Genomic DNA, 12519 nt, shown 5'->3' on the forward strand with positions numbered 1-12519 from the left:
GATTGAAACAAAGCAGATAAATCATGAATTTTAGGAGACTATTTTTGTAATTGCTCCAACAAACATCACAATAACTAGTGATTGAGGAATATAGAACACAGCTGACTGATACTGAAAATGTTTTTTAATGTGCAAAAAGTTGAAATGGTTCAGACAGTAGTTATTGTGAGGCTCAGGGGCTCTGAGTAGCATCTTAGTTTGAGCATGATGTGGTTGTGCTATGATAAATAGATTTCTACAATTAGAAGTACTAAAGCAACAGAAGACACATTACTAACTAACTAACTGCAAATTGATGCTTAAAACTTAATTTTAAAGCACTGATTAAGGACTAATGATATCTGGACGCCAGAGTTGTATTTTATGCATCTTATTCATCTGAGACGCAGTATTTATTGTGTTAATAAACTAGTTTTATTAGCTCAGTATGACTTTTGAGGCGATATTAAACTGGTTTTAACATCTCCGTGCCCACAGATTCCCCTATTTTTAGGGTAACATGTCTGTATTGTAAGACACTGGACGAACTGAGATTAGATAACTAGACTCAGGGGTATATTAAAAGAGAAGAACCTGCCAGTTGATTAAAATTTTACAAGCCTGCTTTTATATTCTGTTTTTATTATGGCAGATCACAATGAGCTAAATACTGATAGAATGAGCTTTTCCCGCTGTCTTCTTGTCAGTGCTGGGTCTATAAAGTGATCCAGTGTCAGAATAAAGCTACTGGGACCTAAGCTGATTCTGGCTCTCCTGTAGAGTCTGTCTGCATTTTAAAATAACGCTGAAAAATGATCTCTGGTTAGCCAGCTCACCCATTTGTTCCACTTGGGGAGGCATTACAACCAAATCCTCTTGAAAGAGTTCAGTTTTAGGTGTTCGACTCGATGATGACTTCTCACAGCTTCCTATCCGGAATTCCCTCAGACTACCGGTGGCTGCAGGCGTGTAATCTGTGCCAGATTTGCAATGCCGTATCCACCCTCTGACCTCACCGCAGAGACCCACTGTGCATAAACCCTCATTTCTGTGTAGCTTTGTCAGAGTATGCATGTGGTGTAGTAGCAATAGCTTGTATTTCACACAGGTTTCAAACTTGTAAAGTGGCTTTGTTTGCTTAAACACTTACATAGTTTACTCAGTATAGTGAAATATGCCTGGATATGCCCTGCCAATCAGAGCGAACATGTGCAGCTTGACAGAGCTCAACTATAAAAGGACTGGGTGACTTTTTTAAATCATCAATTAACATGTACTTCACGTCAGCTTTGTCCTCTAACAGCGCTCTGCTGACTTCAGAAGCAGAGTCATGTTGGCAGTGTTTTTCAGAGATGTAACTCATGTAAAGTTCATCTTGGATGTGAAGTGGAGTTGGAAAGACTTTTGCTAAGGAAGAAAAGAAAGGGAGACAGAAGGGACTAAAGAGATCTAGCCTATAAGTGAGGTGGGTGATGCCTCTACAAGTTAACATGCCAGTCGACCAGCACTGCTTATGTAGTCCTGATAGAGACCCAGCACCTCAAGGAAAACAAGTCTGTTACTAACAGGTACTGTATGTTCCCACACAGATCTGGAAAAAACAGACACATTTAACAGCTGAAGCCTGATTATCTAACATGATGCTACAGTGAAAATGTAAGTAAATTTAAGCATTGATAACCTTTATCTCAACACAGCTGTAGCTGTAACCCTGATCATTTTCCTCTGTAACACCTGAACATAAGTTGACCTAACTGCTGCCGGAAACACTGTTCAAAGCAGAGACAGACCTCCCAAATCCCATGTAAAGACTAAAACCAACAGTGAGTTAGTCCCCTCTGTCAATACTCTCTGATTGAACCAGCCTGTTTGTGGCTCTCTCCAAACCCATTTGTTAATATTTGAGACATAAATCTTTAAAAATGGACCAAACGTTCCCCTATAACAACTGAGCACTGTGGTTTTTGCAAATATTACAAGAGTAAATAGTGTATAGTCAGCTGCAGATTTAATGCTATAATGAGTATTTACAGCAGAATGTATGTGGGAAAATAAGCCACAGAGCCTGTGTTGATTGTAATAGAAGAACGTGTCACCCAGTGCAAGATTGTGGTGCACTGATGTGTTTTTAATAGTTTTTTTGGAAAACAATGGAGCGCCACAGTACAGAGGCATAGACTATATTTGTGGATACGCACACAACACTTGTTAGCTGCAAGTATTCATTGTTGGTTTTCAGCTTTTCAGAGGATTTACTGACAGTAAGAACAATACAGACTTGTCCTTTATAGGTATGCAAAGGACAACATTAACTGGCTGTGACATGTATGCAAATGTGTCAGCAGCAGCAGCAGAGAGATCAGGAGACTGGAGCAGAGCTGGAGGGAGTCGCCATCACTCTCTGTCTTATTGCTTTGTGCATTTCCAGTGTCAGTGATTTAAAGAACAACAGCCCATTAGTGAGGGAAATGGTGGCAGGTCCATCACAACAAAATTAAATAGGCTCAATCTGATTGACTGTGCACTTAAATAGACATTTTAATGTGCTAAGGAAGCTAGATAATACTGTACCTCAGCCACACCTGTGTGAAATAGAAGTAACTGTGTAATAATTTTGCCACATTCATATATTTAGCCTTTTCTGTCATCTTTACTGTGGTGTAGTTACTTGGAAAAGACATAAAAACATTTCATATTTGAATAGGAATCTGGATCTCTTAAAATTCCCATCTCATGTTTAGTAAGATTTAAATCCTCCTGAGGGGGACTTGAATGTCTGTACTAAATTTAATGACAATCCATTAAAGTAACGTAATGTAACTTTGCTGAGCAACAGCGCCCTCTTCAGCCATGAGTGGTAATTAATTCTGTTGGGCTCCGAGGCTAAGCGGTTAAGCTCTTATCATATATAAAAAACAAAGCCTTTCACTCGCTTGACTGGAGCACCAGCTTCATAGTCCAACTCACTGAACTGAAACACAGCCAAATGGTGTTTATTACCCATGATCCCCTGGCTTCTGGAGCAGGAAGTGCTGTATCTGAACAAACACAGCAAACTCTGTTTATGATTCCAAATGTTTCCAAATGTTTTCTCACTGAATATTTCAGATACATGCTGGTTTATAATGACTTCCAAGTCTCTTAAAGCTATCTACAGCTCTGCATTATTCTTGATATTGGTGGGGCTCTCTTGCTCACTCAGTTAGCAAGAGATCGTACATGCTAACCAAAGTTACATAGAGCAAAAACAGGCGTTTGGGGAGCTGTTGCAAGGCAGTGTACCATCAAAATGATTCTGAAGATGCATATTTTATGGCAAAATAGTTACATAACATTGCTTTAAATGGTAAATACTGAGAGATTTTACTCAAACGTCATGAGATCACTCACCAAAGTCATTAAGATTCATACCTCTGGGCATCATGAATGTCTATGCTCTCTGTCAATCCATCTAGTAAATATTATTCACAGGATAAGTGAAAAGTTTAACCAGCTGGTGGTGCCAGGGAAAATGTCAGAGGATCACCAAAGTTACAGGGATTCATCCTCTGGGGATCATGAATATCTTTACCAACTTTCATAGCAATCAGTTCAATAGCTGACGAGATATTTCACTAACAGCCAATTAAACCTCATGTTGGCGCTACAGGAAAAATCTGGGGGAACCAAACTAATTTGATTTCGTTCTCTGGGGACAATGAATATCTCTCTATAAAATTTAATGGCAGTCCATCTTGTAAAGTGAGGGAATGACAGACCAACACTGCCATCCCTAAGAAGGCAAAACATCTAACAGCACAGACACAGAAAACCTTTCACTCAGTACAGAGCTGCAGTTCTCAGAGATCTCTGAAGCACAACAACACAGGCCTCAGCGGGTGGTAAACCCAACATGCTGTTGCCTCATCAGTATGGATAAATGAATCCACTTCTTCCGGGAGAAGCAAAAGGCTGTTTCACAGTTCCATGAAATAAGAGAATTGTTCTAAGAATGCTTCAACTTCTGCCTATAGTCCCATGTCAACAAATCTCTCTTCTTAGAGCAGACACTGGTTCACATACCTCACAAAAAGACACATAATAAATTCAGTCTTGAGTCTTCGTGGATTCCAGTAAATATAATTAACCATGTGTAACAGACTGCGCGTGTATGACTTGCTACGTAATTTGCTGGCTGACAGTTCAGGAGGTTTGTTGACATTTAATGTGTTATTACTGGATCATTGAATATCATAACAAATTAAAACGAGTTAGTGTATCTTTCACAGCTCGTAGTGCTTTTAATTAAAATTTATGGAGTTAAATTCTCTGGAGAGACTACCTTATTTTAGCTAATTGAAATATTCACACAGCCTTTGGCGCTGCAGATTCCTGTGTTTGGTTCGTGTCCTTTATAAGACCTCAGCGCTCCTCCAGCAGACAGCTCTGGTGTCTGATGTCTGTCTGTTGATGCAGCTGAGGCACATTGAAGTGGTTGACTGTGCTGCCGGCTGTGGCTGGAGGAGACTTGTGTCTGCTGATGTGCCTTTGAGGGACTAAATCATCCATTTGCCACCACTTTGTTTTTTTAAACTCGGGGCAGCAAGCAAATAAATCCCTGCCATTCCAGGATCATCTGCTCAGTGTTTATTTACTCACACTTAACTTTCTCCTTCTGCTTGACCTGTACTCCTCAGGATGAGCCAAAAGCAGCATTTAATATGGGAACAGAACAGCAGGATTATACAATCTTTGATACTGTATTAACTTTATCCTGTTGTGAAATAGTGATACAAGGTCAAACATTAAGTCAGTCTTCCCGAAAAAGATATTCAAATTAAAGAAGTTCTTACATTTGACTTGACCATTATCATTGGAAATTTGAGAACTGGCAAGTCAGACTGAATTTACATACACATACACTGCACAAGGTCTTCAAACAGCTGCACAATTACATTTAGATGTTGAGCAAACTGAAGTTTTATGGACAAATTAAGTCCATTTTGGTCCCAACTGTAGTGGCGTGGTTCACAGGGCCAACAAAAACAAACCTCAGCGGGTGGCAGCACCATAAACAAGTCACACTTACACAAGATGGTCAGCTGTAAAAGAGCTGGAGAGCAAGCTTGGGTTAAATGCTACCATTAAAAGACTCTCTAATCTGTATACATTTGAATTTTGCAAATTTGTAATCATGCTCCTGTACATAAAGGCAGTGGTGTAAGGACATCTACTCAAGTGCTGTACTTTGTATTTATGTTACTTGTATGCTAAATACTTCTGTCTCACTACATTTCAATGGAGGTTACTACTACTCTTATTTGAAAGCAATAGTTACCAGTTACCTTGCTTTTATATACAAAACAAATGATTGGTTTATAAAAAGAGATGTATTTTTATTAACTAAAATAGCTAACATTGTATAAATCAGTAAAATATTAGAGCTACAACAGCAAGATGCTACTAACATATACATTGTAAAAAATAATTAATGTGGTTCAACTTAAAACTTAAGTTAAATTGCTGCCTTAAAATGTGATTAAACTGAACCTGAAGATAAACTTTGTTTCAACTCAAAAAGTTTAAGTCCTACAAGTTGCTTAGCTGATGATCATGTGTTGTTTAAACTTGACACTTTGCATTAAAACAACTGTGTTATATTATCCATTTCAGAAAACTTCAAACAAACTTAAAGTTCTACAATATTTAACTCATAATTTCAATTTAACCTGAACTATAATCACACCAACTGCAATTTCGAGTTAGGTTTACTTGCCTTTTTTAGGCAGAAATTGAATTTAAGATTTCAAATTAAGAGGACTAATTTTTTAATCAATATTTCTTGACTAATAACAGCTACTACCAGGACTATTACTTTTTATATGCTAACATGCTGCCAACACTGAAGTATTTCTACTTAAATACTTCAGATTATGAAAAGGACTTTTACTTGTAATGGAGTATTCTTTACTACGTTATATTTTTACTTTTACTTGGGTAAGGGATCTGTATATTTCTTCTTCACAGCTGTACGGTGTCTTGTATTACTACAGTCTGCAAAAGTTGCGGTATTTTTCTTTCTAAAAATGAAATAATATGTCAAATTGCTTGAAAAGTGTGCTACTAAACTACCAAGACACAAAATACCAATGTTTCTTTAAATGTCACATCATGTCTTTGGATTCCGCTGATAAAAGTATCACTTTTATCTTTTAATGTCTCACTGGAGTTTTCAAGTTATGGTGCATTTGTGATTTACAACAGTTTTGCTTGTTTTCTTCTCAGCAGTTGTTGAGCGGCTACTGTAACACAGTGTGCTGCTGGCAGCTCCTCCCATCCCGCTATAAGAGCCCAGCTGACCAGGTAGTCAGGGTCCATCCCTAAAACAGGCCAGTGAAAACTGACTTAGGAAAACACGGTCAGCTTGTTTAAAACGTCTTTTTTTCCCCCCTCGCTGGTCGGTTACATGCAGCCTTCGTGTCATATTGAGATGTAGGAAAAGTCCCTGAGTTTGTTTTCGGACTAATCTAACTGAGGATTTGGGGCTGGGACTTTTTTTTAAATGATGACTTTTGCCATGCTGCGGCCCGTGGCGACGCACTTAATCTACTCAGACTTCACTCTCATGTCCGAGGACGATGAAAACCGAAGCGAAAGCGACGGCAGCTCGGAGCGAAGTTACAGCGACTCCACCGAAAAACGCAGGAGGATTTCGCACAAACTGGAAGGAGACTCCGTGGTGGTCATGAAACAGAGGAGCGCCGCTAACGCCCGAGAGAGAGGCAGGACCCAGAGCGTCAACACCGCGTTCACGGCTCTCCGGACTCTCATACCCACCGAGCCAGTGGACAGAAAGCTCTCCAAGATTGAAACTCTTCGCCTGGCGTCTAGCTACATTTCCCATCTGGCCAACGTGCTTCTCATTGGAGACGGCGGCGCTGATGGACAGCCGTGCCTCGGCGCGGTCCATGTGCAGGGAGAGAGCGGGGCGAAGCAGCCGCGGACCATCTGCACCTTCTGCCTGAGCAACCAGAGAAAAGGAGTAAGTGCTGTTTTATATGTCCATGGCCAAACAGGCTTAAAATCCAGCGCAGTTTAAACGCAACTGATGTGTTAAATGTCCAGATTTTATCATAATAGTGACCAGCAACTCATCACCTCTGGGCTCAGACACGTTTTTTTGCTTTATAATTTACTTTTGTAAAAGATTTGTCTGATGTAGCGTCTTATTTCTAAATCGTGGGCACTTCATGGGCTCGTCGCTTTAACTGGAAGTGTGTGCGTAAAAGTGCTTTTTACGCACTGCACATGTCTTGGCGCCCGTTGTAAATTCAGACAGTCAGACACAGATGGTGTTTTTTTTTTAACTGGAAGAACTTCACTATGTGTAGAGCATAACATGATGTACCAGACAACATAATCCTCAGCTGCCTCAAAATGTTTTTGACGTTAAATGATGAGTAAACGAATCGTCTTTTTTCCTATAAAGCTACGCTGACTTCTGTGCAGTTCAGTTAAATATTGTTGATTCTTTGTGTGACTGAGACATTTCTTTCTCTCTCTCTCCAGATAAAGGATGGCAAAGACTGTATAAAAATGCGAGGACTGGGTCCACTGCGAATGCGACGCTGACTGAAGACCAGTGAATGATCAGCGACCTGAAAATAATCAGAGACTTTCTCAGGGAAGAGTCGGAGCTGGTGTCACAAGGCACAGACACACACCAACACACACACATAGGCAAACACAGACACATACTCATGCTGGATCAAATGATGGAAGAAAAAGAGAGAAAAGACTATTTATACTTGACTGAGAAAATTAATTTTTGCATAAGCCTTTCAAAGATGCAGTGCATTTGTTTGAAACTTATGAGTTTTTGTCCTTTTTCGTTTGTTTGTTTGTTTTTTGAAAAAGTTTTAAATAAAATATATTTTATCAAAATAAAAGTGCTTTTCCTGATTCCTGTTTATATACAATCAGGTTTGTCATTGTAACAAAAAGAAACACACCTGCAATATAAACAAAGCTGCCAAACAGAATGAAGTTGCTCTCGTTTACACTGATGTAAAAGTGAGAGCATGTGTAGTTAACTGTTGAAAAGCAGAGAAGAATAATTTCCTTGAGAGTCTTTTCAGACCTTCTCTGTTTCAGGTCGCTTTTATTATAAAACTGAAAATGACTGACACTTCAATTTCTATTAAGAAACTTAAAATGTCTGACAACTAAAAGCTCAGTGAGCAAACAGTATTCAAATATAAATCCTCCTAATTGCCAATTCAAATGGGGGTAAAATGTCTTTTATGTCTTTATGGAAAGTGTCACACCCACACCCACGCACACACACGCACACACACATTTCCATTGTTTCCAGTTACGTTGCCAAGACGTTGTTTATGAAGCCTGCAGAGCCACAGCAAAAAAGGGTTCAGGGTTTCTGGTGTCACTGCCTGCTGGATTTTTTTTTTCCAAATCTCACGATTGGTGTTTTTTGAAGTCTGTTATCGATTAGTCACGGCAAATAGTAGCCCACACTCTACTCTGAGCCCCCAACACAGCTGTTGGTATGTCAGGGGGATAAATCACTGCCGTTGGCCCAATAGACAGGGAGAGATGGGGTGAGAGGTCAGAGGTCACGGTGGAGCACAGAAGTGAAACCCTGTTGACTTGCAATCAATGCTCGCCCTCTTACTATCGCTATCATCATGACAGATAATTAATATTTTGTATATTTTCTTACATTTGACTGGAAAAGTTTGTGAATATTCTCCTGCAACACGCTCCCTGCAGCACACAGCCAGTTCAGACCACTCGCACTGGAAAATATTTCATAAGTGCTGAGACATCAGGCTGTTAAGCAAAGGCAGCCCAGTCTCTGCGGGCTTCTTTCTGTCTTCTCCAGTCTGCAAAAGCCACTGAAGTGATCGGTCTAACAGGCAGATTGCAGCTCAGATACACAGACAGCTGAGCCCGGGTTCCTGTCTGGCATCGCTGTGAATCAGACCACAAACTTAGTCCTCAGAATGACAGAGGAGAGCTCCCCTGGTGACACAGGAGGCTGTATGGAAAGAGAATTTTAAGGCAGTTAAAGGTGCATGCTGGGGGTCTGAGCCCCCCTTCTCCCCCCTCCCCACCTGCCCTGTCAGGCTAATTGGAATTTGCTGTGCTAAGTTCTTCATGCTCAGGGGCCCAGGCCTCCCCAAATGGCTCCCCGAGGCTCCCCCCGGCAGGAAGATGTCACGGAGGCACAGGAAGGGAAAACAACGCCCGGCCGACCTCTCTGAGGAACTCTCTGTGCGGCGGGCTTTGGGTCAGCGCCAGTCTTGACATCATCCGGCGCTGGGACCCAGATGTACAGCTCTCTGGTGGTACTTTTCAGAGCGAGCGAATCAAATAGTGAGCTTTCAACAAAATCGGAAAGGAGACTTTTTTTTTTCCCCCCTCTGAAGATGACAGGTAATAAATTGATAGCAGAGAGCATCAGAAGAGATGTGAGGGGGGAGAAAGCAAAGGCAGCAAATAAGGTCAGCATGGATCTGTTTAACATGTCTGACAGGCGAGGATCCACCTGGGGACCACTGCAAAGGTTTACTACTTCACTTCGGTGAGTTTTTCCTCTTCCTCGGACATTCGCATCTCTTAATCCCAGCAGAGATTTTGAGCAGGAAGAATTTCAGCGGAGATGAAATGAAGCTAGACGGTAGTTCCACCTCCTCCTGCCAGTTTTGTGACCTGAGATGAAAAATGGCCTTGATAGTCTGCACTCTATTGTTTTGTTTTTGTTTTTTGTTTTTTTGACAGAAAAAAATGAGAACAGCAGCAACACACTTGTTACTTCTCTTTACTCTCTATTTTTGCTGTATTTCTTTGATGGATGAAGCCTGAAATCACCTTTGTAACTTTATATGAACAAACATAACTGGATTAACTTTAAAACTGATAGTTTTGACCCGGTGCTAGTGTTATTTTTTTATATTTCTGTTTCTGTTTTTACCCAGATTCAAGCTCAGGTTTCACCTTGAAACTGTCACAACTTTATTGTTACATGTACCAAACAATATGGCAACATGGCAAAGGATGCATATATTATTAATGAATTTAAAACACAGAGTAATATGCATGTTTAAAAAGAGCTGGAGTAGATGATAACAGTTTGCAACAGTACTATATTTTAGTTTGGGTAAATAGCCCCCAAGGAATATAAACACACTAGCACTGGGTCAAAACCAGTGTTGCCAGATTGGACTGACAAAAAGTAGCATAGTTTGTCCTCAGCTCTTAATGTTTAATGAAACATTTTCAATCTTTATCACAGTGCAATAATACACGATGCAGAATAATAACTGGAAAGACGCAGCTTTTGTTGTCGTGAACTCGAATGACACTTGGTTTTGACGTCATCGGTCATCGGTCATCGGTCATTTCGTGTCGAGCTGAACTCAGTGCCCCGTCAGTCTCAATCATACTGCTGATGATGAGAGGAAGGGCAGATTTATGGGAATATAGCCTAACTAAACAAATGGTACAAACAAGCAAAAGGCTGCCTGAGCTTAGTTCACCCATCCAGTTAAATTGAAAACAAATGGGCAGAAAACCACCCAAACTGGCAACACTGGTCAAAACCAAACCTGGTCTTAGGTTGTTTTCTACATATGGGTCAAAACAGTGTTGTGCTAGTGCAGTAATTTTTAGTTTGTGGGATTGAATGCTGAACATAAAAGAGCAGCAACACATTTCATGATGATTTTTGTGTAAAGGATTTAGATGTAAGAAGGCTGCACTACAACAATAAAGTTCCTTATTACAATAAATTTCACTTCAGAGTAAACCTGAAACAACACTGAATGTGTAGAATTTGTCTTCTTTATGTTGCCCATTGTGCAGCTCACTGTTTTATAGTACATTTCAGACTGCAGTTTAATGTTTTGGAAAGAGTCATTCATGCATAAATGTAATGTAACGTCTCAGCCTGTTCATGCTGATTGAGTGACTAACAAACAGAAGAGGAAACGGACACATTCAGGAGGAGCGATTTAATGAACGCTGTTGAGCAATCTCTCCACGAAAACATCTTCACAGATGAAACACAAATCACTGCTCAGACAGGACTGACTGTTCAAACGTGTTCCTGTCCTTGCCTCACAGAAAAAAAAGAAGCTAAAATAGATGATCCAGAAACGGGAAGGATGTAAAGCATTTTTTTAACATCATCTGGGAGCGCAGTCCTGATTCCCAGATGGGTGCTTATCTCCAGGATTTTGTAGTCTTGCCAGAGAGCTCTTGTTAGAAACAAACCTGCACATGGTAATATTTTAATAGCTTTTGCTCTCACAGAGTCTGTTTCAGCATGTTTCAAACACTCACTGGCAGGGGAGATGGCCCCTCGCTCCACCTGCATGTCAAAGATATTAATGATTCTGAGTCACTTTTGTGGCTTGAGACTCAGATGTACCTCGCTTCCGATTTTACTGAACATGACCACTTTTCCGAAAAGAAGGAGAAGAGGCGGAGGAGGAGGAGGAGGAAGTCTGTCTGCCTGACCGTGAGCCGAGCTTCTGTGGGGGGTGGGGTGGGAGGTAGAAAAGCCCGTCTGAGGAGACGGTTGTGTCTCCTCAAACATACAAGAACAATTGTTTTCATGTGCCAGAGAGTTTGGCAAGCATTTCAGACAGAGGGAGGATGATGGAGGGCCGTGCAGTGAATAGGAGGAGTGGGTGGGGGTAAGTCGGTGAGAGGAAATCCCAGAGAAGAAATTAGGGAACAATACAGATCGTCGTAACACAGCTCCGTTCTGCTGCAGGCTCGCCTCGGACAATCAACCCCTCGCACTCAGCAGCCTGCCAAAGGTGACAATCCAGCAATACAGACTTAAAGGGGTTTTTTGCTTCCTTAAGTAAACAATTGAACAGGCAGTGTGATGCAGCTCTGCAGCCTCAATTCCTTCACAAAGGCAGGAATCACAGTCACATTCAATGGTCCAAAAAACAAAAGTATTATCCAGATCAAACTGGAGAAATCCTCACGTCTTCTGAGTGAATATAAAACTGTTCGTCCCCTCAAACATGTGTAAACTGATTTGGGCAACAATTTGACAATAATCTGAGCCAGGCTGATATGTTTGTTTTGTTTGGAAGAAGTATTCAGGTTCTTTATTGGGGTAAAAATAACAATAATGCAACATAAAAACACTCAATGTCAAGCAAAGGTGCACTGATAAGAAAACCTACACTGAAAATGTCACACAAGTAAATAATGTAGAAAAATGGCCGGGTTGTATTTAGTTTGTGTTTTACAATGCAGCGAGTAAAATCACACAAAAAGCTGTCACAACAAATCTGATCCATCCGGTCTAAAGGAATTTAGGTCAGAGATACAGGTTTCCAAAACTTCGATCTAACAAGGTTAAATGCGCTGAACTCTAGTTTGTCCTGGTTCACATTGTTGCAGGTTTTTTTTGGCTCTTCTCACATGAACCTTTTATTGTTTTAATACCAACCGTTGTCTTATTGTGTTTTTTTATTATGTTTATGTTTTATGCTTTAATGCTTCCCTGTAGCAAAA

At 40.6% G+C, this 12519-nt stretch overlaps 1 protein-coding gene across 1 annotated transcript; it reads left to right on the plus strand.

The window, feature by feature from the left end:
• The first annotated feature begins 779 nt into the window (after positions 1-779).
• tcf15 (transcription factor 15) lies at positions 780-7907 on the plus strand. Its single transcript, XM_018687388.2, has 2 exons — positions 780-7000; positions 7528-7907. The coding sequence occupies exons 1-2, from the start codon at positions 6521-6523 to the stop codon at positions 7588-7590; spliced, it is 543 nt and encodes a 180-aa protein (XP_018542904.1). The 5' UTR covers positions 780-6520; the 3' UTR covers positions 7591-7907.
• The last annotated feature ends 4612 nt before the right edge of the window (positions 7908-12519 follow it).

The sequence above is a fragment of the Lates calcarifer genome, linkage group LG6, assembly GCF_001640805.2.
Source record: "Lates calcarifer isolate ASB-BC8 linkage group LG6, TLL_Latcal_v3, whole genome shotgun sequence".
In the NCBI taxonomy this organism is placed as follows: domain Eukaryota; kingdom Metazoa; phylum Chordata; class Actinopteri; family Centropomidae; genus Lates; species Lates calcarifer.

Coding starts and splice junctions, on each gene's coding strand:
- tcf15 (XM_018687388.2), top strand. CDS start 6,521: ATGATGACTTTTGCCATGCTGCGGCCCGTGGCGACGCACTTAATCTAC. Junction 7,001..7,527: donor TGAGCAACCAGAGAAAAGGA/GTAAGTGCTGTT, acceptor CTCTCTCTCCAG/ATAAAGGATGGCAAAGACTG.